We start from the raw sequence: 27,711 nt of genomic DNA, 5'->3' as shown, positions 1-27,711 counted from the left end.
CACACACACACACACTACATAAACTCAGGTGCACACACATACACATATAAATAAATTTGGGGGCTGGAGAGATGAGTCAGAGACTAAGAGTGTGTTCTGCTCTTGAAAGAAACCAGAGTTCAGTTCCCAGCATCAGTGTTGGGCAGCTCACAACTACCTGTAACTCCAGCTCTTAAGGAAGAGAGTTTGGTGGTTTTGTTTTTAAATTACATTTTATTTTGTGTAGTATATGATGGGAGTGGTTGTGCATGTGGAGGTCAGAGAACTTGTGATAACTAGCTCTCTCCTTCACCATGTGGATCCTAGGGATTGAACTCAGGGCTCCAGGTTTGGCAGCATACACCTGACCTTTGGTTATCTCACTGGGCCCTGAGGTGTTTTGTTTGTTTGTTTTTTTTCTGTAATTTTGTAAATGTTCCTTTAAAAGTTAAACCTCTTCCTTTCTTCCTCTCATATACACATGACCCCATTACCATGCGTAAACACAGAGTTTGAGGTATTAGCTCTTTGTGGTCCATACCTTGTAGGGATCCTCAGGATCTACCCAGGCCACGTGGAACATATGACGGATTTCTTCAGCCAGTCCAATTCTAGCTCCACTGTTGGCTGCCACATAGATGCGTGGGATGCCTTCAGCCCTGGCAAGTTCAGAAGCTCTGAGAAACAGCAAATCCTCCTGAGGCCCAAAGGACCCAATCCGATATGTAATGTCATTACCAATGACAATGATATCTCGGCCATCTGGATACTCAGGGCTTTTGAGACTCATTTTCCAAGCCACCATGCCAATCTACAAAGACAGAAACAAACGAATACAGCTTCTTACATGGATTTACTTTCCAGGTTTCTTGAAGTAAGATACTGGATTTGGATACATCCTTCAGAAGACATGCATTGTGAAAGAACCAAGCTCTCTCTTAGAAAACAGAGAAATATTCTAGGACACTGCTTCGCATTTTTACTGTGCATTCCAAAGTTGTCTCAATTCTTTGATGGATTTATTTAAACATAATGGAAAGACTCTGAATCTAAACGCTCGCAGGAGTACGTGTTGAAGAATGCTATGGCAGTGGGCATAAGTGCAGAATGTCCGCTTTACTGAACTACATACTCAGGCACTATTTTCAGCTTTAGTGAGATTTGTTTCAAGAAACCTTTAGCACATAAGGAACAGAAAGAGCATCACCTCTCACAGACTGTCCAACTTTTGTGATCTGAGGCCCTTTTATTGTTCTCTATGAAAGGCAGAAAGATTCTTCACTGGCTCGGTCCAGGTATTTTTCCATTTCTGCAAGGATTTACTACCATTCAGCTCTGTATCTTTGGGAGCAACTCTTGCTGCTTTCTTCCAGCTCCAGAAAACCAAGGGATGCACAGAGCTAATCTCCTGATGCACTATGATGTATGTAAATCTCTGCTCTCTGCTCGGTGGCATCTGACCAGCCACACAAACAAGTGATACAGACTGGGAAGATGGAGGTGACATGTCTCTTCTCAAACTCTCACAGCTCTCTCCTTTTTAATCTCCTTCTATATGAGAGCTACTCAATCCTACTTGTTTATTTGCTAGTCCCATTTCTTTCCTATTCACTTACACTTCAGTTACAGCTGCAGTTTTTCATGTCTGCCTGTCTGTTTCCCATATACCTGGATAAGTAATGCTTTCCATTCTTTTCCTCTCTCTTTTTCCTGTCTCCTCTTTCCCTCTCTGCCCCCACCACTCATGCCCAAACACAAAGCCTACCAGATGAGCATTTCTGGTCCTGCCTAATGGAGCCCAGCCACATCTGCAGCCTTGGTGCCTCATCCCCAGGCTGCTGCATATCACCTCATTGGGGAGCTGGCCATCAAGAAGGGCCATTAACAGATGTAAATAGCGGCATCCCCGGAAAGCCACATGCATCACCCAGACTCAACCCGGGCCGGTGATCATAAGCTCTGAGTACACATTCCTCAATCCAATTGCACATCCACTGTAATCAGACTGGTTGAAGCTTTCTACACAGCAATTTGTGATTCTCTGCATTAAGAAATATATGTATGAAACACCCACTGATAAATATAAGCTATTTAATATATCATACCATTGGCCAAATACAAAATGGGTGTAATATAGGAGAAAAATTCCAGTCACTTTATGAGATACAGTATTAACTCTATCAGCTCATTAAAGGCAAATAAGGGGAAAGAAGCCTGAACGCAGCACAGAAAACACCAAATATCAGTATAATCTTGATTTAAAAATAATAATAGAAATTTTAAAATCTAGTTAATATAATGCATGTGTGGTGAGAAAATTTTTTTTCCTGCATTCTCAGGTGCTGTTTTAGCTAAACCACTCATTTCTTTTTCAGAAAAGAAAAGCTATTCCCTGCCTACCTTCTTGTAAGTGTATTTGTAGTTAGGAAGATTGGGTTTTACACCAAATTTTATGCTATATTAACCTTAGCCACCTAGGCCAGTTTAAATACAAGCCCTGTAGAATCTACTTCAGCATTTGTGCGCTAATATAAACACTGTGACTGTGGCACTGGGGAGGCAGAGAATACTCTTTCCTTATTATCTAGGGACTCTCGTGTCACTTGGGCAGTCAGTTCAGCAACTGGCTAGGTCATTATGCTTGCAAAATTGACTTCTAATTAGGTGTCAACACAGCAGCACCAAGAACAGTTTTTTCCTTCTTCAGTTTTTAAGGCAGATCATGCTATATAGCTTCAGATGACCTGGAACTTGTTATGTAGTCCGAGCTGGCCTTGAACTCACAATCATCCTGCCTCAGCCTCCTGTGTGTTGGGATTATAAGCACACAACACCACAATCTTACACATTATTCATTTTTCTATCAATGTCTTTCCTCGATTGGTCCCTACTCTATACTTCCAACATTAAAAGTGCCAAAATAGAATTGAGAGTGCTACACCAGTCTCAGTACAGTAAGGATCCTTACAAGAAAATACTCAGTTTTGAGTTAGCACAATGAACACGTGAGGGAAGCATCTGTGGTTCAATTAACATTAAAATTTGGATTTCATTGCTAATCAAACAGTAGGGTATATAAGGGTAAACATAGGCTTTGGAGTCAACCAAACTTAGATCTAAATTGAGGATCTATCATTTATTAGCTTAGTGACCCTGGTATATATTTAACCTTATTGAACTTCAATGTCCCTACATGGAAGATAAAGAAAGCCGAGTTTGATGAACTACTGGAAGCAGGACTCTATATTATATCCAACGCACATAACTTACCCTTTTCTTTCCTCTGAACCAATCTGAATCCTACCTATTTCAAAGTTTCATTCAAACTCCATTTCCTCATTAATGCTTTCCCCATCCTAAAGGGACTCCTATACTCTTAGAGCTCACTATGTAGCACAGGGTTGGCCTTAAACTCCTAGCAATTCTCCCATCTCAGCACCTTGAATGCTAAGATTGCATGCATTTGCCAACACTCACAAAACAGTCATTTCACTGAAACGAACAAGCACAAACAAACAATACTAGTTAGAAATACTTGGAAAACTGTCAACACTGTGGGCTAAAACACTGATCATGATCAATATCTAAAGCTTATAAATTGAGAGTCCTATTAAGCGAACCTACAAGGTAAGAATAACAGCTTTTATCAAATGCATACCTACTATATGCTGCATTGCACTCTAAGCTGACAAACATTTACAGTGATTAAGAACTTGAGTGAGTGAGGATGTTAGATGTCTTGGTCCAAATGTCAGTTTCATACTAGCTGTAAAACCTTGTACACAACCACCTTTGACAAACCCACTTTCTCCAACTATAAGAAGAAGACTTTTCTTGAAGGATTGTTGTGAAGAGCATTTTAAGGAATACAGAGCCTGTACATAAATGCTCTCAAAGAAGCTGTTATCATAACACACGGGTAGCTAACTATTACTGTCAAAAGGAAACGGGGGTACAAAGTAACTTTCGGGAGGGTGATTTGAGGGGATTTAACCCATGCTCCACATGTACAAGACACACACTCTACCACTGAGCTATATCCTCAGCCCACTAGCTTATTTTTATAGCTAGAGTGAATTATTTATTTTTTTAAGGTAAGGCTCACAGAAAAAGAAATGCTGTTTCTTTACTAGAGAAATTATAGAAGTATATTTCAGAATATTATTATTGTCTTTAGCTGAACACAATAGGGATGATGAATATTAATTATGGCACAAACATAAATGTCACTAACCCCTAACTGCAATGTGGCTTCATGGATTGGATCCTGGAATAGAAAAAGGATATTATTAGAAAAGACTAGTGAAGTTTACAACAAACTTGTTTATTTTTAGAAAACTAACAATGGTAATTTCTTCATTTTGATACTGTGGTTATATGATATTAATACAAGGGGACGTGAAGAATACAGTTTAGTGGTAGAATGCATGCTGCAGTGCAAGCACACACACACTCAAACAAGGATACATATGTGTAGGGAAGCTTCAAGAAAGCAGAAAACTCCCTATATATTTCTGTTACTTTTCTGAGTCTGCAATTGTTTTAAAATAGAACAAACCTGTAATTCCAGCATTTTGAAGGCAGAGGCAGGAGGATTGCACACCTGAATTTTCAGACTAGCCTGGGCTTCTGCCATTCCTACTGCACTCTCTGTACTGTACTGAACAACTGTTTTCTTACACACACACACACACACACACACCTTTTGAAGCAAAGTAAATAACTGGGTCACTGTTAGTATTCTGAATAGCATTATAATCACGTAACTGATAAATGCATGGTCCTGAGAGTCAAAACATCTAAGGTGTTGACAGATGGAGCAAAAAAGGGAATGGAGATGAAGAATGAAGAAGAACGCTCTCCAGGAATTATGGGTGAAGATGTGTCAAAGAGAAGAGAATGCAGAGTTTGGGTTTGTGTCAGGAAGAGATGTTTAGTCAATTTAACAATTCTTGATTGTTTCTATATTAAAACATTCTTTCAACCTCAAAAGACAAAGTGATGTCTTTGAAGATTATGAATAGCATTTAAAACTATCTATGATGCAGCACACAAGTGGAAAAGGAAACAGGAATACATGCACCATAACTGTAATAGGCAGAACAGTACAGTGGTTAAGGATAGCCTCTGAAGCCAGACTCTTAGAAACTGAGTGTGCTGGTGCACGCCTGTAATCCCAGCACTTGGGAAACAAGAAGACTGAGTTACACTGCAGGATTCTGTGTCAGATGTGGTGGTGCAGACCTGTAAGCCCAGCCCTCAGCAGGACGAGGGAGGAGGAGGGGGATGGCTTTAAGTTCTAGGCAAGTCAGGGTTATAAAGCAAGAGCCCATCTCAAAACAAACAGAAAGAACTATCTTAGGCTGTTGGGGCTATCATTTGATTTTAAAAGAGAAGTGCTGTGGTAGAATGTAAACACATGTATACACAGGTTTATACAATATTAATATCTCTACCTGAGAAGTAACTGCTTCTCACTGTTTTTCTGGTCTGATGGTTAAATACATATTTATACTTTTAAAGTCAATATTTGTATAATAGACAAGAACAGTGCCTATCAGCTAAATACATATTTAGGACTGTACCACATGTATTACAAACATGTACTAAAATCGAAAGCTTATATTTATACAGAGCCCTTCATCTTGAAGGGGACTAAAGAGCTTACAAACATATGTACATAAAAGGGCGTTAGCACTGATAGGCAGGCAAGGTATCAGTTCCCTACTTCCCTGTGCCGCTTAGCATCCCCATGCAGGAACACACACAGGGTGTCAAGAGACACAGACCTGTAACAGCTGCAAAGGCACTCACACAATAGTCCAGTTGTAACACACAGGTACTGGGAGGACAGCAGATGGAAACCAGCCACTGCTTTCCTCTGGTGCAGAAGCATGGGGCCATTTCCAGCTTTGTGTTTTTAAATTATTCTCTACCAAACTCAACTAATCACTTGATAAAATTGAATTTGATACTGGAAATGGTTTCTGAATGCAAAACACTTCGTCTGATGATTGAACACTAGGTTGAAAAATGCTTCCTCTTGCCCTTGATTTAAAGAGGAGGGTGGGAGTAGTGGGGGGGGGGGTTACAACAGTCAGGAGAAAAGACTCAAAATATTCTAAGAATAGCTTTGTCTCCGAGGATTTGGCCATTACATCAGAAGACAGTATACCCTCCCTTCCCCGTTTAATTAGGACACTGTAAGTTTTTCAGCCCAGTTGCTTTATATATGTGGGTCTACACTATATACACAATGAAGATTTTATCTCAGCAATGCAGTTCTACGGGAATACACAGTGTGCCAATGTGATTAGAAATGTAGCACTGACTGACTTACCCTAAGCCCAGACAGCCTTACACAGCAACAGAACAACCACCAAGGGAAATTTCATCACTGCATCCTCTTTCCCCCCTAATTCTTTTTCCCTCTCAGATTTTATGTAGGTGAAATTTGGGAAAGAAAGAAAGAAAAAGAAAAAGAAAAAGAAAGAAAGAAAGAAAGAAAGAAAGAAAGAAAGAAAGAAACTCCAGACTCCAGGACTGAAAGGCTGCAGAGGGCAACCTGTGGCCTGCTTGTCGGAGTGGGCAGCTTTGTGTCTAGTGAGCGTCCAGGTGGGCTTCCTGGCACTGCCTGCATGAGGCATCCGCCTTCCTGGCCAGAGCCTGTCTGCAGCACTGGCTAGCCAAGTAGTCCTACGAACCTATCTCTGAAAAACATGTCTTCAGTTATTTAGATAGCCACAAGTAAGTTTTAAGATACTGCATTTCAGATATGTATTTTTTTCTCATAATACAATTTCCAGTAAGCAGGTTTCTTAGGCTTACAGTTAGCAATGCAAGCTAATTAATTCTTAAAGTGAAAAGGAGAGGTGGACCAAAAGAGCTATAGTGAATAAGCAGGAGGAGAGCAGAAGTAAGTGTTTATTTTCCTTATGCAAGTCCTGAGGAAGAAAATAATTCTCTGCTCACATTCTCATCCTGGAATAAACATGCTCAAACGAGGGAGGAGGGAATAGGGAGGGAAAAGCAAGCAGAAGAGAACAGTCTTATTTAACTGTTTTTATGTGGGTAAAATGATTTGTGCTGTGGTATTTCCATAAGAAGTGGGGCCATTATTTTCCTGTAGAAACACATTTGGTTTGAAAAGTATCACTGGACAGGACGTGAAAATCAAACCAAATGAATTATTCACAACCTCCGATCAGAGGTGATCATTATTTCTGATGCTCCAAACAGTGATTAGGAGTCTGCCCTGAGATGTCATTTTCTCGCTGAGTAACACCAGCAATAGAGAAAGGCATTATCTATCTATCTATCTATCCATATATGTATTTTTTTCCTCCTGGGAGGACCCTGGTTTAATGTTACTATAACAGATACTAAAAAACATGATAATATTAACATTTATTCTGGTGGTACCCATAAATGCCATTAGTCTGACATACAGTGTCAACACTAATCATGACCCAAAATTAGCACCAAAATTGACATCAACATTAATTGTACTATCATTGTGACTAGAATGCACAAGTGCACACAGGCACTTCCCAAAGATGCTGCTGTTGTCATAAAACTGTAACATTAAGCTCAACAGAAAAATGTGAAGGAAATGCTGAGGGGCAAACATGATAGGGTTTTACTTTTGAGGATGTAAAGGGGCATCTCTCAGCTCTTGCCAGGCTGTGGGAACAGAAGGCAAATCTTTGCTACAGTTGCTTTTCTTCTCTCCACACTTTAAGCTCAGCTGTAGCTGAGCTTCACTTTCTCATAGAGATTTAGGCACAGGCTGGCCAGCGGCTGATATGTTTTGCATATAATAGTTATTGTTTTAATTCTGTGAATGCCAGGAAGATGACTCCTTGCAAGGTTCTAGAGTAGTAACAGAAAGAACCCTAGACCATAACAGCTGGAACTGCATTACAAAGATGAGAAAAACAAGAAAGACCTACAGAGAACAAACTTGAACCTGAGCTTCTTTTTAGGTACTTACATCAAATTGTTACCTTTTGCCCTTTTAAACATATGTATAGAAAATTAAATTAGAAATGATCAAAAGCAACTGCCATAATAAAAATATAACAAAATACAAGAAAATATTAAAAGGTGTTTTAAGCCACAGGCAATGTGATATTCAACTTAATTTACCCTGTTTGTGAAATAAGTCAATTTCCTTTCATACTCTATGATCAGCCAGATAGATCATGTTCCAGTGCCTAACGTGATAGATACCAAGACAACTTTAAAAAAATAATTTATTTTTAAAATTTTATGTGCATTGGTCTTCTAACTGCATATATGGCTGGTTGAGGGTGTCGGATGCCCTGGAACAGGAGTTACAGACAGTTGTAAGCTGCAATGTGGGTGCTGGGAATTGAACCAGGGTCAGCAGCCAGTGCTTTTAACCGATGAGCCATCTTTCCAGCTCCAAGACAATGTTCCTGACAACTGAAAACTTATTATATATATATATATATATATATTAAAGACACATGAACAAAGCTACCTTAGCCCCTGTAAAAGTTGAAATGAAGGTATCACTTTTGTATAAAAAGTTTCAACTATATGAAAACATAACAAAACACTACAGTCTTATTCTGTAGAATGACTGACTGCTGCTTGTGATACTCACATACACGCATGGACCCATAGTAATTTAACATATCCATGTTCAGTAATTTAATTTTTAAAAACATGCAATGGAATACACACATGCCAGTGGTATTTGACAAGTGCAGCACAGGCTTAAGTGACCGGGAAGTTAAGCAAGGAGGCCTGCTGTGGTCCTAGAAGCACTGCCTGTTAGCCACGCACTCAGGACTGATCTCTGGTACACCATGCCTCCCTCGTGGGGGTGTCTGTTGCCTCTAGTTGGAGCTGTAGTATCTTGACATGGGACACCATGCAATATACCCCCAGCCCCAGGAAAATCTTAAAAACGTAGGGTGCATGAAAACTGCTGGCAAGGATTCTTTTAAGGGCCATCTTTTGGACTGAGCTCTATAGAGAACAAGGAAAACTTAACAGCTGTGCTCCAGTGGACAGCGGAGCTTCAGGACTTTCGGTTAATTAAGCTCATTAAACTTTGGTTTGTTAACAGTCAGTCAAAACCAACTGACCAACCTGATGAAAAATTTCCAGTACTGACAAAACCCATTTGGAAGGAATTCTAAGAAAAGCAACACCCCTTCCCCCCAAAAGAACAGTATTAAAAGTTCATCAGAAGTAATGCCATTTGGACAGACTTATTTTTCAAAATTTAATCTCAAACATTTTATGATTGAAGGGATAGAAGATCATTTTAGACAAACGCAAAGAGCCTAATATGGTCATTTAGACTAGGGATAAGATAAATGAGTATAAATTTTAAATAAAACTGTCTTACCATATATCCTATAACATATGTTTCTCTATTCTGATTTTCTTTTTTTGCAAGGCCCTGAGGCTGGAACTGAACCCATGGCTTTGTCCATGTCAGACAAGCACGTTACCACTGATCATCTGCTGTCTTTGGAAGGAATCAGTGTTTTCTTCTTCCTTTTAAAGCCCTTCATAGAAAATAAGGCTTTGTACGCAAATACTAATTATGAGTATTTGTGTATAACTAGTGGTATATGACTCCCTTCTGCTGAAGATTTTAGGAACTTAAAGACACACTCCTGCCTTCAGGCACAGGCTGGTGGTTTTGATTCCTTGGTAAGTTCAGAGCACATGGTCTTCTGCTTTTCTTGTATTTTTGGTTGTGATCCTGCCTCTAAGGGCTGAGCCATCTCTCCAGCCTGGTCTTCTGCTTCCCCTAAGGGCTTTTTCAGAGCTCAACTTCAGCCTAGCATAATTCAAACAAGTTGTTTTTCAACATATCTAACAAGACACCACTGACTTAATTTGAATTTTCATCATTTAAAAAGGCAAACTAACTTCAAAAAATAATAAAGAAAATACAGTAAAATTTATCTAGATAGCTTCATACTCTTGAAGCCATTTTGAGGTTGAGTTAAAATATAATATATATAAACATAGTGTCAAACTAGAAAAATACTTGGGTACCATGTTCAGGTTAAACAAGCAATCCTTTTTGTACTCAGGCCAACAAGCATACAAACACTTTCCAGGCAGTTTTAGACAATAATGGATTCCATGCAAATGTGAGTCCACGGCAAGCCAAGTTACATCAGTTACTTTTCTCATCACTGTCACCAAATACAGAGCTAAAGCAAACTTAAGGGAAGTGTATTTTAGCTCGGGCTTAAGAGAAATTATGCTTTCTTATGGTGGGAAGGCCTGGATACAGGGATGTGACTGGTAACACTGTGTCTCCAGTTAGGAGCAGAGAGCTTCAATGGGAAGTCCCTATTCCATGGGAAATGGGCCACCACATTCAGGGAGGGTCAGTCTGGAAACCTCTCAGATAGGATTGAGTCTGAGACAAAAGTGTGTCTCCTACATGTCTCTGCACCAGTTAGGTTGCCAACGAGGATGAACCAGCCACCAACAATTCTTTGTTAAGCATGGAAAGGACCTGTGGCCTCAAAGCAGCCAGAACGTAGCTACTGATAATTTCTTCTACGATTTTAGGTTCATTTTGGCTCATCGACTTCTTTTTCCTATTACTATATTCTTCTTTCTCTCCCCTCTCTCTACATTGCCCTAGCTCCTCTAGAATTCACTATGTGGACCAGGTTGGCCTTGAACTCGTAAGATCTGCCTGCCTCTGCCTCCCAAGAACTGGGAAACTATCTTTCTTTCTTTCCTTCCTTCCTTCTTTCTTTCTTATTTATTTATTTGTTTGTTTTTGGTTTTTCGAGACAGAGTTTCTCTGTGTAGCCTTGGCTGCCCTGGACTCACAGAGATCCACCTGTCTCTGCCTCCTGAGTGCTGGCATTAAAGGTGTGCCCTACCACCGCCTGGTCCCTAATTTTTTATTTTTAAATGCTCAAATTAAGACTTTCAAAGAATTATAGCTTCAAAGTGAGAAGAACACTCACAACAGTAGGATCTTAGTGGTTAGTGGTTGATGGAGTATTTATCAAATAATTTAAAAAATATTTTTCAATATTGTCTGAAGTATTTTATAATTTTAAAAAAATTCAAGAGGGCTGGTCACGAGGTTCAGTAGGTAAAGGCACTTGCTACTAAGATGGCTGACCTGAGGTTGAGACCTGGGACCCACGTGGTTGAAGAAGAGAAAGAATTCCTACAAGTTGTTGTCTGACCTCCACAAGTGCACCACAGCAAACATGCACAGACACACCCAGATAATAAAGACAGCACACTATAAGCAACTAAATGATAATTAAAGACTGACTTAGGTATGATGTGTAGTTTCGAAGCTGAATTTCTAATATCCACTATCCCCATCACTTCACTTCTGAGAACATAAGGTAAAGAAATGAAGATACCACCCACATGGCAGCTAGCCTTCAAATTTTAATATATATTACTTTATTTCTTATTTGAGCATTTTCTTTTAAAAAACTATGTCCAGGTCATAGAGGTAGGTTCAACACATTTTCAACCAGAGTTAAAATGCCAACAGGAACATTAAAAACAAAAAACAAAAAACCTACCATGCAACCAACAACAAACTAAAAAATAAAAAGGAATGAATGAAACATGTGGGCTTGCCTCACCAAACAGGAGAATTCAAAAAGCTCATCACACTGTTAAAATTGCTGAGAAGGGAAAACCCTGACACCTAGTGCCCGCCTGAAATGCGAAGCCTCGGAGCCACTCGAATTCCCTAGCATGGCAGCGTATGCACAGGGGGCTATTAAGATGCATGAGATGTGGAATATACTTTTCTCCCAGAATAATAAAAAAAACCCTGAAAACAAAATTCTTAGGCCATGCTAGGATTGTGGTCTAATCATTATCACTCCTGTTTGGGGGTCTACATACTATACCTCATTATTATAACTATTCCTAAACACAGTGTTTCCTCATTTTCTGTTTTTTATTATCGCAAGAGTGGTGCAAAGGAATGTTAAAAGCCCATGTTCTAGGGATTGGTTTCTACCTGCACCAAAATAACGGCCTCTTTATCACATTTTTATCATTATAGATTGCTGATAGAGTTCAAATAACTATTAAAAAAAAGAAATAAAATAAAGTAAAGTACTAGTGGACTTATTTCAGAACAAATAAGAAAGCCAGGCCTTTTCTATGTCCAAGCAGTAAAGTTAAGTTGTTCTCGGTCAAGTCTGTTTCAGCCCTTGGCTTGATCTTTGCCTGAGCATTTTAATAACTAGCTTTAGTGCAGAAAGCAGCTCTGCTGGATTGTGAAGAGTTACACAAAATGTTCCCACCTGCAATTATAGCTCCCACCAAATGATCAAAGCAGGTTAGCAAACTGGCAGAGAGATGGAAAACAACTCCTCCAAAACAGAGAAGTAGTAAAGCAGGCTGGATGGATAGTCACATCGCTGTAGCTCTGCCGCACACATTCATCTAGCTACGTATTTACATACAGTGCTCATCACTGCAGCACTGGGGCAGCGAGAAAGGAAATCAGTTTAGTCTCTGTTGCAATCACATTTTCCTCAATTTTCATCTTTACTTGAAACTATTAAGAAAATCCCAGGCAACTCATCTTTAGAGCTATTTTCAAGTAATGTAGTTCATACATTTGGTCCACATCGTTCTGATTTCTACTCTAAATTCATATTAAATGCAATGCCATTCAAACCTGACAATGAGAAAAAGTATTCCATACTTCTCATCAGGAATTAGGTGGCATTTCTTTACTTACATCTTTCTTGATGGGGAAGGGACACCAGGAAAACAGAAAGAAGTAAGCTAATGCAGAGCCAGAAAAGCTCTTTCTCATGCTTTCAGCACAGGCACAAGTGTTCAGAATGCAGGTCACATCTCTGCTGAAATAGCCAATATCTTCCTCAAATGGCAAACAGGTTACCTAAAACTAAATGGAACTGAATTGGTCCAAGTCCTGGTCCTATCACCATTTCACCTATTTACTATCCTAGAGAAAAAGTGGGTAAGACAGGCTGGCCAACAAGGTAACCAATGGTCTGATAAGTGCACATTTTCTGCCTCTGGCTATAGGGAGAAGCATCTCAATTCATGGGAAAACGACGCAGGAATCTCTTGTTTTACCTGCAACCCTTATATCTATGTGCTAGCTTTTAAACCCAGAAACTCCAACACTTCAAGGTAATGCACCATCACCCACGGTGATGACCTGGTAGAGCTGTCCCTGTGGAGAACACCACATTGTGATGATTTAATGTCTGTGTAGCGTCAATGCATTTACATTGAGCCTTGGCTCTCAGAACATTAACAGGTCATTTTTTTATTCCTTTTTAAATAAAACTGTTTCTCAAGGCTCTGCTCTGATGCCCATTCTCTTTGGCAAAGGACAGATTTGCTCCAACTCCGTCAGTATGAGCTCTCTTTGTTCTCCTCACATCATCCTTCAGGTACTGTGTAGAGTGCTAGGCTCATGACAAACTTGTCTCCTTGGCTAAAGAAAATTAAACTGCAGGGTAGAAAGTCAATGTGCCCTGATAAAAGTGGCCTCAGCACAAGAAAATATATCCTACTGACACCTTGTCATCTCTTCCATACAGCTGTCCCTCAGAGTCAAATGCTGAAACTCCATCCTTAGACTGGTCTCTCAAACAACGCAGTCCACTGTATGGGCAAACTATTGGTAGCAGAGTTTGATTCTAATACCTTAACCTCATTCCTGTCCTGCCATGTCCTATAATCTAGCTAAGGTCACTGACCTCACAAGCCATCCTGGGCATCATTTATTGATTGTTCACAAAAGAACATTGCCTCACTCTTCCTGAACTCTTAGGCTCAGAAACAGCAAGCTAACATGCAGGCTCAATCCTACTCAGTCATCTGAAGAAAAGGAAACGAGAACAAAGAAAACATATAACTAAGAAAGGGAAAGAGAGAACAATGTGAAAAGTGATGCAAAGCAATGGCTATATTCACAAATGCTGTTAGCTTTTTAGTTTCAAAATTATTGGGCAAACAAAAACCCTTGCTCACGACTACACACTGCCATTCATGGTAGTAGTCACTCCTTTTGTGCTAAGGTTTGTTAGGTCTTAAAGGGGTTAAAAAAAAAACCTTTAATTTTTTTTTGTTCGTGTGTGTGTGTGTGTGTGTGTGTGTGTGTGTGTGTGTGGTCTTTGGGTACAGAGTTCCGTATAATAAGACTATTTGTATTCATACTGGCAGAGTAAACACTACATGTTCATGCCCAGGCAGCTCTGTGCTTGTAATTTCAGCAAGAACAGAGCTCGGTCCCTCTGGGATTTCACTATTCCCCCAGTCTCCATTCGCCCAAACAGAATGAGAACAGAGAGAAAGCAGAAGAAGAAAGATCATGGCAAGAGGTTTCACACAACACTACAGCTAGCTTTCATGAGGCAAAAAAAGAAAAAAAGAAAAAAAAGAAAAAGAAAAACAAAAAAAGAGAAAAAAGAAAAAATCTCATTTTGTGTTTTAATTACATTAGTTAAAACTGTTTTACTCTCAGCCTCATGTTCACAAGGGCACTTTCTATTCCTCAACAGCTATTCAATGAATCAAAATTGCAGACTAGCACAATGAGGCTTCTCTTTCCTGCTGAGGAGCTTGCAAGCAGAAGCCGTACAGTAGGTACAGAGCTCTGCTTCAACTTCTGTGTTGATGCATATGCATTTACTCTCGGCAACATCTGCCACCTCCACCCCATCTTGCCATTTGTTGAGGCACCAGATTGGAAGAACTCCTGCAACTCTAAGCTCTCCATCTGGTCTGAAGCTTGTCTCCACCCTCACGCTAAATCACCTGTTCTTGTGGCCTATACTATGGTGCGGAAAAGCCATCTACCTTATACACAGAACAAATATTTTTGAAATGGGTATTGGAACTGAGCTTCGTGGCACGTGCCTTTAATCATAGCAGAGACAGAGCTCAAGGCCAGTGTATTCTACATAGTGAGCTCCAGGACAGCCAGAGCTACATAGAGAGATCCTATTTCCAAAGAACCAAAAAGTAATATATAGAACAAAATGGAAAAAATTCACATAGTATCTCCAGTGATCAGCCAGCTAAAACCCAGATAAAGATTATTTTAAGAAATACGTTTAGGTAGGGGTTATATGTGAATCTGCAATAAAAACATCTGTATTTTTAGATGTGTTAATTTTTTTATTATTGCTATAATTGTACCTTAGAAGCATAATCAAAATCTTAAAAATCCTACAGCATGGAGAAGAATATGAAGGGACATTTATGTCATTATTACATGGTACTATATGAGAAAGGATATCAATCTTAGAAAATGTTTTCTGTTTTGTTTTAAGACGGGACTCGCATAGTCCAGGATAACTTGAACTTCTAATTTTCCTACCTCAGCCTCCAAATGTTGGTGTGCAACACAACACCTAGCTAGGAAATATGTTCTTTCTTTTTAAATTTTTTGTTATTATTTTTAATGGGAATAATTTAATAATTTTTATTATTTAAAACAATTTTTAAATTTAAATATATTTGGATCATATTTTTTGTCTCTTTCACGTCTTTCCAGATCTTTTCCCTGGCTTCTCCACCCAAGGTTAAGTTTCAATAACTATCAAAATCAGGCAGGTACGGTGGCACACATCTCTAATTCCAGCACTGAAGGCAGAGCAGGGGGTCTCTGTGAGTTTAAAATCAGCCTAGTCTATGCAGTGAGTTCCAGGTTGCCCATGCACAGTAGTGAGTGAGACCTTGCCTTAGATAGAAAGACAGACAGACAGACAGATAGATAGGTTCTGTGCTTCTTTTCTTTTAAAGTGTTGGCTCTGACTGAGTCCGTTAGGAAGAACTGCTTTATCATCTTCATACTATCACCGGATCCAATAATTAAAGTATAAAAAAACGATACTCAAAAATCTTAAAATTCCAAACTTTCACAGAAATGAATCTATTCTCATATATCCTCAATTATGAACTCACCAGTCTTGGTCCACTTGAATTGTTATTTTCATCTCTACTTTGAAACAAATCCTAGACATTAGACCTTTGATCTATAAAGACACTGCATTAGTATGTAAGCCCATCAGAAAATAATACTCCTTTTTCAAAAAGCAAAATTGTAATACCATTATCATATCTAAAAACTTCACATGAATTTCTTGATTTGGGTCACTCTCTGAGGAAATCTACCAAAAGTGCTGTCCTGACTCTCAACACTTGAGTCTTAGCTCCTACTGTGTAATGACGGCTCTCATGGAAGGCTGGTACCAGTGGACAGAGACAGAAAGGGGGAAGGGCTTATCTACTTGCCTCGTTTCCTCCTGGAAGCCTGTTCATATGAACCAGCTGGCCTTGATCATCCAGTACCAGTTCCGTGTATGTCAGTATGTCGGAAGGCAGAGGCGGTGAGGGAAGGAACGCCTGAGTGGACATGGACTCCCAGAGTTTGATGAGCGACTAATGGAAGAAAGAAGTTTGACTTATCACTGACAATTAACACATCAACATGGATAAAAATCACAGTCAGATGCAGTCACTCTGACTCTGCCTTCTCTTCCAAGAGCTCTATGGACAGTGTGAGCCTTGGACTAAATGCTCCAACCTTCCCTCTCGGCAAGCACACACTTGTAGCCATTTCTGGAGTAGTTTTGGTATGTCAAACATTAGATACCCCAACAAATAAAACTTCTAAATGAGTCTGAAATAGCGGTGGAACATTAACACATACAAAGCCCTAACACCATCTCAGAGAAAAGGTGTTAAATCAACAGTGTCAGCCGATTGTGGTGGCTCATGTCTTAATCTCTGCCTCAGCACATGGGAAGCCAAGACAGCCTCATCTCTAAGTTCTAAGCCAGCCTGGTCTACATACTCTATTATAGCCAGTTATAGGCCATAAAACCAAATAAATAACATCATCTCTTCCTAGAAGCATGTGTGCCTGTGTGTGGGAGGGCAGGGATCCTAGGGAAACCTAGCAATAGACTTTTTAAAATCTTCTTGTACCAGCAGGCAGGATATTCTGCTAGTACAAGCTAACCCAGGGGAAGCAGTGTCAGGTTTGTACTGCTTTTCACAGTGATAGGCCCACACATGGGAATTAGTTAAGATGTGTACAACTATACAGATTAACTATTCTCAAATCTGAGAATCCTGGTATACCTATGCATTTACAAAAACATTCAGAATTTCCATTTCCTACTTCTTACGTAAATAAAACAACGTGCTTATAAAGCAGCAACTGCTTCAGCTCTGTCCTTTCTTGTTTTAAACATCTAAAGCCAAAATGACTCACGTAGCTAGCTATCCCAGCCACGCCCCTCGCTGGTTACAAAACTTAGCACTGATACTCGGAGCTGGAACACCACTTAGCTCTCAGGTTAACAATGCCATAAGATGGTGCTGCGTGAAGGGAGGTGTGTCCTGAGATAGCTTGGTATACATAAATGGTTACATCAAGGTAATGTGTGTGTGTGCATACTACAGATCCACGGACTACGAAACCAGTCTACAAGTAAATATCACATAAAGATTCAAATGTGGTAATAGCGATAGTATTGACTAAGAGACTTGAAAATTTCTACAAAGGTATTTAAAAAGAAAAGAAATCCAGCATTCTGCAATGCTTTGTTTCTTATAGGTTGTATTTTGCTTGTGATACACACCAACACTTTTGATGGGAAAAATCTGTAGCATAGAGAAGGTTCACCATCATGAAGATCGAGGAGTTGATTTTGATACAGGGAAGAGCTTCACAGTGCCATGCTTTTGTCATGCTAGCTTTAATTCAACTATAATAAATCTCCTACAAAAGAAGTTATACCTTAAACTATGTATTGTGGTTATATCCTTTAGTCTATGCTACCAGTATTGACTCCCAGATTAGCTTATGTTAAGGGTTCATCTTGGAAAATAGGAAAATGAAAACTCGAGTTCCAGAGTTCCTCTTTTCTAATGTCTCTAATTTGTGCACAGACTTAATACATGTGTGACTCCTCAAGTGCGTCCCTGTAAACCACGACATGTGGTGTGGGTTTACTCTCTTCTCACCATTCCTGCTGGTAACTCATCAACAGCCACCCTGCCACCTGAGTTACAAGTCACTAAAACCTTTAATGACACAGGAATTATGACAGTGTCACGTTATTTCCCACTCTTGCGGATACCCTTCTCTAGGCAAAGCTGCAACTGCAAACTCAGGGAAACCCTGCTTCCTCAGGACCCCGACCCATCAGCCACCTTTACCTGCCGAAACATCTCTGGGATGTCATATATATACGTTGTTCCCAAGGACTGCGCCTGAAACCTCTTTGATTGAAGAAGGTCTTTGGTCACATATGGAGTATTGATCAACATTCCGTGCAGTGGTCCCTGTTTGTCTCCATATGCCTGAAACATGATCTGTGGTGACAGAATGCACAGAGAGTTCAGAGACTGAAAAGTAAATAGCTGCCTATAGCATTGTTTTCCAAACATGTTACTTCTTGAAAAACAGCTGGGGATTGGAAAAGTGCTAAACAGTGGATACTTGCCACCCGACATGGGAAATTTGGTGCTGCCCTTTCTCTGATGGTTAAAGGACTCTAAAATAGTGATGTCTAGCCAGCCAGATATATTAGACTATGCTTAGTTTTGGATTAGCTGAAATCAAGAAGAAAACCCATGTAAATCTCACATCTTAGAGACAGAGTGGTGGCACTTGCTTTCTGAAGTGACTCAATTCTCAGACACTAAAATATGAAATATGTCAGCTAACTAGACAGAACGTTCTAGCATTTCAGCCAAGCCACAGCTATGTACTAGGAATAATTTTTGTTCTTAGGCCAGATCAAGGCTCTACCCCTTGATCATGCATCAGTCCCCTTGATTAGAAGGTGCTTTCTAAGTATTATTGGTCACACGAAAGCTTCAAATACTTCTACTACAGGTAAATTTCACCCACTTACCTAGTTAACTCTTGTTAGCTCACAGGACATAGCCTATGGTAAAATCACTACTTTCTATTAAAATACATACTAAACTATATATATTTCTCTCTAGTATGCTGTCTCTAGTGAATTCCTGTAATTGCTGGATTGTCACATAGTGAAACCACCACACCAGTTTTTAATCATTTTTAACTCAAATATTTCTAGAAGAGTACTTCATACTCCATATATTTAGCAAGTTTTATTTGCTCATGAATATTTATAAGGGATGCCATTATTTCAATTCAATTAATATTTATTGAGTGCTCAGAGGTTGTATAACACTAAACTAGGCACTTTATGTATGAACACATAAAATATAGATTCCCAACACTCTGAATACAAATGGAAATTGGGATGAAAAGGTATGTGTGTGTCTATATATGAATACATATATATGCATATATATATATATTCACATCTGTTTGAACCTAAAATATAAGCACAAGTATACCATTAATGAAAAGATTCATAGATTTGATATACATGCACAGAACAGAATTAAGTACTGTCCTAAACCTGAAGGTCATCCAGCTCAGTGAATCCTTACCATCATAGCTCAGAGGAATAACAGTGCTCTAAAGACTTGCCAGTCAGGTCTTATTCTGGGCATACATATTGAAGGCCCCAGAGTGGAGGAGCCCCAAGCCCTCTTCTATAGGACCAAGGGGGACAGTTACAATGTGAGAGATAGCAGCAGCGACAACTTGGGAACAAAAGGATTAGTCATACTTTTAATGAATTCCAAGTGTTTTGGGCAAGGGTATAGTATGAGAAAACTAGATTAGGGAAAAAGACTGAACCAGAGTTAGAAAGAGAAATAAGACACCAGGCTTAGGCCTGTGAGACAGCTCAACCAGTAAAGGTACCTGCTGCCCAGCCTGACGACCTGAGTTCAATGCCTGGGACTGAAAAACCTGATTCCTGTGAGCTGTTCTCATCTGATGCATACACACACACACACACACACACACACACACACACACACACACACACACACGAGTGTGCGCACGCGAAATTAAAAATTAGGAACAGCAGGGATCGGAACTGTATTTCCTGCTAAGAGGGGCAAAATCTGTGGGCATAGGGTTTAAAACTCAGTTTTGTCAAGCTCTGGAATGAAGTTAGGTTAGAGATAGTAATGCAACATAACTACACAGTAGGAAAAGGGACTGAAGAAAGCGGTGTGGGTGTACACACTGCTGCTGGAATTTAAAACAGAAACTACTTAATGTTAAAAATGTACTTAATATGAACCAGCAATTAGACACCAATGTATTTACTCAGGAGAAATAAAAATTTATCTCTACAAAGATTTGCAAATAATAGCTGGACATGGTAGTGCACATCTTTAATTTGGGAGGAAAAGGCAGGAGGATCTCTGTGAGTTCAAAGCAAGCCTGGTCTACATAGTGCATTCCAGGATAGCCAGAGCCACATAGTGAGACCATGTCACAAAAACAAAACAAAACAAAAATGAAAGAAAACAAGACAACAACAACAACAACAAAAAGACAAAGATTTGCAAATGAATACACATTAAAAACTTATTCCCAACAATCCAAATTTGAAAATAAATCTCCAACAGTTGAATGGATATCCACACTTTGGTAAATCTAAAAAATGGAATATTGTTCAACAATGAAAAGGAGCATACTCATACTCCATGCAACATAGATGAACCCTAAAGCATTAGGTTAAAGAAAATAAGTAGGATGCAAAATAGCATGAACTGTATGGTTATATTTATATGCATCTTTAGGACAGGCAGAACTCATCTACAGCAACAGAAAGCAGATCAGTGGTTGCCTGAGTCTCTGCCTCTCACTGAAAACAATGAGAGACTTGTGGGGTGACAAGACGTTTTCTATCATGACTATAATGACAGTCTCACAAGCATATACAATTGTCAGATTTAAAGCAAATACAATAAATGAGTCCATTTTGATACATGTAAACTATATAAACCATGTAAAACTGTACACTCAATAAAAGTAACTTTAAACTATTCTCTTTCCTTTGCTTTCCTCACTGGAATTCAATTCATTTAAGTAACAGATTAACTCAAACCTATCCTCCCTACTTAGGACTGCCTGACATTGTTCATTACAACCTCTAGGACAAAGATTATACGAGAAACACAAAACTCAAGCAGTTAACTTTTCTTCTTATTGGCAGCACAAATAAACGATGTAGTAGGGTAAGAGGTTGGTAGTAATGGATCCTAATTGAAGCCTTGAACAACCAGTGACTATGTTAGCTCCATTTTCTCCTATGATGAACATGGTAATTAGTTGGTAGAGGGCATGTTTCACATGTTTGAAAACATGCACAGGTTTTATTTATAGCTCCCACTGAAGGCTACAACTGGGCTTCTCTTGGAGAACCATCTCTGACATACACAGTGGGCCCCCTTAGAGCCTTGCACATATTTTACTTTATAATGGCTCTTATCATATCATAGAAACATCAATTACTCATCTGTCTTTTCCAATTGTGATATACTTTTCTTAAGGAGAAACTACTTTGTATCCATAGATCCTAACACACTGTAAGTAGTCAGTAAATGTGAAATAAGCAAATGAACAAATGACAAACATCTCAATCTCCTCTGATTCACTGAGGAAAGAGGAAGTTCAGCAATGAGTACCACCTAGGCACTGGCACACGGGAACTGGCTGGGGGCTGCACTGTGGTCAGTTCGCACTTCCACCAGTGCTTACGACCCAGCTTCTATGCCACGACCAGGCTCGGCTTCCCCTAAGGCTTTCTACATATGCTGGCCCCCTTCAGGTTGAGGGCAGCTTATTCACTCCTGCTGACGCCTATTAAGTGTTTATTTTGTGCCAGGCACAATACTAAATCTCTGCTGATGGCACCTGTGCCTTTCATGTGCCTGTGTCACCACCAACCAACATCAGGGAAATCTAAGAGCTTTCTAATAAAAGAAATGGAAAAAAAAAGAATAAGAAAGTTATGAAGAAAAATCATATTTATCAAAAACATTAAAATCTCAAGTGGCCCTCTTATTTTACAGAAGAATAGGTCTGCCTTGAAGCTATTGTAGAAGTTAATTAAAAGCATCCCTACCCATGGAAAGCCTTGACTGAAAATGTCCTTAAGGTTGTCCTGAAAAACATCACATGCAGCAAAAATTATTGAGCACTTTTTTCTTGCTCACCCCTGTGCTCTGTGCATGCTGTTCTAATGGCTTGCTTCTTAAAGGATAGACTTCTTCGGTCATCTAACTGAGAATCAAAGAAGAAAATGAAAGGTCACTAAGAAAACTGCCTAAACTAGGATTTAAAAAATCATCTCCAAAAGACAGGCAAAATGTCTTTTCCTATCTTCACTCCTGGATTTAAACGAACACAGGTAAAAGCAAGTGCCACATAATCTCTTCCTGAAATCAAATGCATAAAACAGTCTAAAACCCTGTATATTCCCCCAAGTCCATCCTTTACCAGAAGTACACACTGAGGCCCTAAAAACATATTACCTCCGAAGACATGCCAATATCATAGGAAATGGTCCAAATGTTCAGAAACTAACATGGTAAAGCAAGTTAAAACAGAATGCTCTGTTATCACAGAATCAGCATACTGATTCGTTTTCCACTTCTGCATTCCCAAATTTTCCACCCTGGAAAACAGTTTACAGTTTGCCACGTTGCTCATGTATAGAAGTACAGCACTCTGAACTCAATGAAGGAAAGTGAGTACAAGTGAATGGAATTAGCAGTGTGCAATTATGAAGTAACCACTGCTGGGATCTGTCCCTGATGTGATACTAAGTTGGAGATAAATTCCAATAAGTCTCTTTTCCTCATCTGTCAGTAAAAGGTCAACTGTACTGAGAACAGGAAGAAAAAAAAATCAGACCAGGTTGTCTAGATTACTAAAGTAGCCCAGGAGCCCCTAGAGACAATAAACCACCTGAACTGCAGCTCCCTGTGGGGTTGGTTCACCTGCCTGTTAGTGCTCATCAATATCCAACAAAAGGTTAAGGTTTCCTGACAGGTAGGTTAAGGTTAAGGTTTCCTGACAGGTGTGATCAAGAGGCACAAAGATGTTTTCAAAAGTAAAGGGATAAGCAGTGGGGCTTATGAGCCATTTTCTGTGTTGGACCAAATCAAAGCTTGGAGGAATCCCCTCGACTACAGTACCTGCGCTGTCCTGGAGTCAGTCACCTCCTTATACAGGCTGATGTCCAAGTAGTAGCCAGACTCGTTTGTCAGGAAGAGGCGGATGGGAATTGCTTTTCCAGTTGTTGTCAGGCGAATGTTGATCTTCAGTTCTGCCTGGAGGACGCGCAATTTCCACAGCCGACTTCCATAGCGCATTACCATGCTCCGTACAGATTCCTCAATCTGACACAGATACAATACTTGCTTTGTAACCAGAAGTTGTCTTAAGTTTGCACATCTTTGCAAAGGAACATTGGAAAAGATGCTGGCTTATGGAGCTATGAATCACATTTAGACTTTATAAAGAGAACTCAGCTTTGTTTTCCCTAGACTACTTAGTTTTTATGGTCAATTTGATACGACCCAAAGGCACCTGGGAAGAACTGCCTTGGTTAGATTGTCTTGACAGATGGCCGAGGGTCTAGGCCACCTTAGGCAGCACTACCCCTAGGTGGGTGGGTGGGCCTGGGCTAAACTAAGGATGAGCTGGTGGACAAGCCAGTAAGCAGCCTTCCTGCATGGTGCCTGTGTAGGTTCCCACCTTGACTTCCTGTTCTGATTTCCTTTGATAATGGACTATGATCTGGATGTGGAAGTAGAATTAAAACCTTTCCTTCCCTACATTGCTTTTGGTGGTAGTTTTTGTTGTTGTTGTTGTTGTTGTTTTGTTTTGTTTTGTAAATCACAGCAGCAGAAAGAAACCAGGACACTCTCTATCCTACTCTTACTTGGAACAAGTTAGAAGCAATTTCGTGCTGCTCTGGCATTTCAGTGGTTTTCTTTGACTCACAACCTCCAAATCTGTACAATTCCTTCCCCTTTCCCAATTATATTCATACTCTATATCAAAGATCTGCAATATCTAAAATTAAAAGCCAGGGGATTTAAGAGAAAGCCCCAAATAAGAATAAAATCCCTGGTTAAATAGCTATTAAGTAGCATTTCTATGCATGCTAACTATGTTTCATTGCACTTACAGGACCTTATATCAACACAGCAATTACCACCATGAGCTTTTTTTCCACAAAATTTTATTAAACTTGGTAATGTATGTCTCTTAGTAAATTGCACAAATTAAAGAAAGGCAATTTGTAGGTTGTACCAGAACATTCCCCTCTAAACATTAGAGATCTAAAGTTTGGTCACTGCCAAGTCCAACCTGGACTTATGGAGATGAGATGTTCCCTCATTTCCGTGAAACTGGGTACTGAGACAGTTTGGTACTCCACAAAGTTAGAAGAATTATTTTAACTGGGTATTGCTCAAAGTGACTTTGTAAGTTGGCAGGATGGCGTAGTAGGTAGAGGCACTTGCCACCCAAGTCTGAGAACTTTAATTTGATCCTTGGAGCTCACATGATATAAGGAGAAGACCAAGTCTCATCAACTAGATAAATGTACACGTTTTGTTACTAACATGCTAAAGTATTAATTGTTCCCAACAGGGCTGCAAGGACCCAAGTCATTCTGAAGTCTTTCTAAAACGCTGTCTCAGCTTTTTACAAAGCCTTAAAATGGCCTTCTATGCCTCTATTATGGTTTTCACCCTGCACACATTTGTTCTGTACCATAGGATTTTAACTTAGAATAGGTTTCAAGTAGATAACACCTCTGTTCCCACACTGAGCTTGCTAACCATTCTTATCTTGAGAGGATAAAAGCTAACAATCTGTGTGTGCAGGAAACACCAGCAATCTGTGATTAACAAGACAGAGCATAAGTGCTCAAAGAAGAGTCTGATGTTTAAAAAAAAAAGTTACTCAGAGAGAAAAAGGCCAATCTAGAAATATACAGTGTCCTCATGATGCTATAAGACTTTTGGCTTTGTTGGTGCGGAAATGAAGTTTTGCTGTATTGGTGATAAGAACTGAGACTCACAGAACAGCTTTCTCAGCAGGCACAACTATCCTATCATTAGTCTGGGTTTTGTTGTGCGGTTGTTTGTTTGTTTACACAGTATTCTATGCCCACATGCCAGAAAAGGGCATCAGATCACATTATAGATGGTTGTGAGCCACCATGTGGTTACAGGCCCTTTGGAAGAACAGCCAGTGCTCTTAACCTCTGAGCCATCTCTCTAGCCCCCTAGCCTGGGTTTTGAAGGAAAAAAAGTAGAAAACCTTTTCAGGTCTTGGGCACTAAGTTCAACAGGCAAAAATCCGAATTGGGGACACAGTTCAGATAGCAGAGGGATTGGGTAGCATGCACAAAGCCCTGGATTTGGTCCTCAGTACTGTATGACCCAATACTTGGGAGGGGGAGTGAGGAGGACCAAAAGATAAAGATCATTCTCAGCTTCACAGGGAGGTGAAGGATAGCTTGAGGTACATGTGACAATGTCGTAAAAAAGAAGAAGAAGAAGCAGTATTGTACCCATATAACAATTATAATACAAAGTTTACTTCCAATACTTTTAAAGTGCTATTGCAGACTGTTTAGGATAAGTAAGTTATAAAAGTTAATTGTTAGTTGATCAAATCATGATCATATCAATTACTAGTCTATTTTTATCACAAGAACATGCATCTTAGGTGTAACGTAGATATGACTCAATAGAAAGATAAGGTAGAATAGTTAGATAAGGTCTTCAAAAACCTCAGAGACATACAGAATATGACATTTTAAAATGTTTTTTATTGTTTTAAAGATTAACTGATGCTGGGAGTGGTAGCACATGCCTTTAATGCCAGCACTTGGGAGGCAGAGGCAGGTGGATCACTGTGAGTTTGAGGCCAGCTTGGTCTACAAAGTGAGTCTAGAACAGCCAAGGCTACACAGAGAAACCCTGTCTCAAAAAACAAAACAAAACAAAACAAAGAAAGATTCATTGACAATGAGACAGGTTAATTCCTGGGCAACACCCAGCCTACCTCAAAAAAGATGATGAACATCAAAGAACCTCCTTATGGAGATGGCTTCAAATGTGGCAAACAAGCCACTGGGCAAAATGTCCTCATTTCTACCACAGACAGAATTCTACCTTAAAAAGGGCAAGCTTGGATGTAGGCAGAATTAACAGCCAAACTCTGCCAAGATAGGATAAGCAAGTCCTCAATAGTTCCTACCTTACAAATATGTCTGTCAAATATATTGGGCCAGAAGGCTCAAGATGATGCTCCAACATTATAGAGAGTTTTGAGTGACTGCTCAGGTAGCAAACTGTCTCTGTCGTCTTCTCATTTGGGAAGCTGCTAACCTGGACCCCTGTATACTCAGGTAATTAATTTTATTCTTTCTCAAGTTTCTGATGGGGTTGAAGACCAGATAGGTTAGTTTTACAATTAAGCTTAGTTGTTTAGGGGTTAAGATGTTTTTAGGTCTAGGTAGATGTTTTAAGTTGATAATGATGAGATATGATAGATATTGATTTACATTCAGAATTTTAGATGCACCAAGATAGGAAAGATGTTTCCTTCAAGGCTGTCAAATACAAATAGCCAAAACACTAAGAATGTAACATTTATATAATTCCTGATTGTGTTATGGTTTTTCTTGCTGTAGGTAGTTTATTGCATATGTGTAATAATACAAATGTATATGTAAGATATAAAAATATTTAATAAAAAATAAAAGAAGAAGAAGAAGAAAAATTTCATTTCTACAATGGATAGGAAAGGAAGGCAGATATTGACATTCCTATCCAAATGCACAGCAGAAAGGCAGAAAGGTCAAGAAAAGAGCCACTTGCCCATAGTCCATCTAGGATAAGAGCTAAGTGCAGAACCACCTTCTTTTTGTCTCTTAAATTATACAGAACACAGTTTATAATAGAGCTTTAGGGATGAAAAGAGATACATCACATGAGATTCCTTACAGCCAAGTTCTCTCATTGTGGAGAAATATGGTAGACATTTTGGGACCATGTTGCGTCTAAGCAAGGTCACTCACAGGTAGCATTTAATGCATACAGGTAATAATTTAGACAAAATATCTAACAATAACAAAATTAATTACTTCAGATGATGAATTCTAGGGGATCATTAAAATAGGACCACTACTATGGTAAATATTATAAAACTAATATTAATGGAGGAGTTCTTATTGTAACAAGTAAATAACCATCAAATAAGCAGCATACAGCCTGTGACTTTAAAAATTAAGAAGTCAAACTGCTGACATGAATACCTGCTTCAAAATCCAAGTGAGTCTCAAATATAAATGAGTCTCTTGGCTGGGACTGACAGAGAAACCGAGAAATGTACCTTTGATGGGTCCATGATGACTGTGGGCACGAAGTTGAGGAAGATGTGGTTACAGTCAGTGCGGACATTTGTATTGTTAAAAGCAACTTCCAGTTCATCCATGGCTTCCAGGAGCAGCCGCTCCCCTTCATTTTGGAGATATTCAAAAGAAGCTTCCTACACAGGAAGAAAACCATTGCTTTATTGAAAGCAATAAAGAGGGGCCGGGAAAACGGGTCAGTCGCTAGGAAAGCACAAGGACTTGAGTGTGTATTTCCAGAGCTCCAGCGGGGATTGGAGACACGCGGATCAGAAGGTTCTCAGACCAGCCAGTCTAGCTGAAAATGTACACCCCAGGCTCAGTGAGACATACTGTCTCAAATGAAAAACAAGGCAGAAAGGGATAGAGGTGCGCGCGCGTG

General features: G+C 39.5%; 1 protein-coding gene across 8 annotated transcripts in view; it reads right to left on the bottom strand.

The window, feature by feature from the left end:
- Positions 1-27,711, bottom strand: part of ACACA (acetyl-CoA carboxylase alpha) — a 266,488-nt gene that overhangs the window by 62,673 nt on the left and 176,104 nt on the right. For all 8 annotated transcript variants that reach the window (XM_084750470.1, XM_084750475.1, XM_084750471.1 and 5 more), the window contains 5 exons: positions 27,311-27,466; positions 23,089-23,292; positions 18,202-18,357; positions 16,267-16,413; positions 521-790 (listed from right to left, as the gene is read on the bottom strand). In XM_084750470.1, coding sequence (XP_084606596.1) covers positions 521-790; positions 16,267-16,413; positions 18,202-18,357; positions 23,089-23,292; positions 27,311-27,466 — 933 coding nt within the window. The remainder of the gene's footprint in view (positions 1-520; positions 791-16,266; positions 16,414-18,201; positions 18,358-23,088; positions 23,293-27,310; positions 27,467-27,711) is intronic.

Source organism: Acomys minous (assembly GCF_964271855.1).
Source record: "Acomys minous genome assembly, chromosome: 12".
NCBI classification, from domain to species: domain Eukaryota; kingdom Metazoa; phylum Chordata; class Mammalia; order Rodentia; family Muridae; genus Acomys; species Acomys minous.
This window is presented reverse-complemented; position numbering and strand designations above follow the sequence as displayed.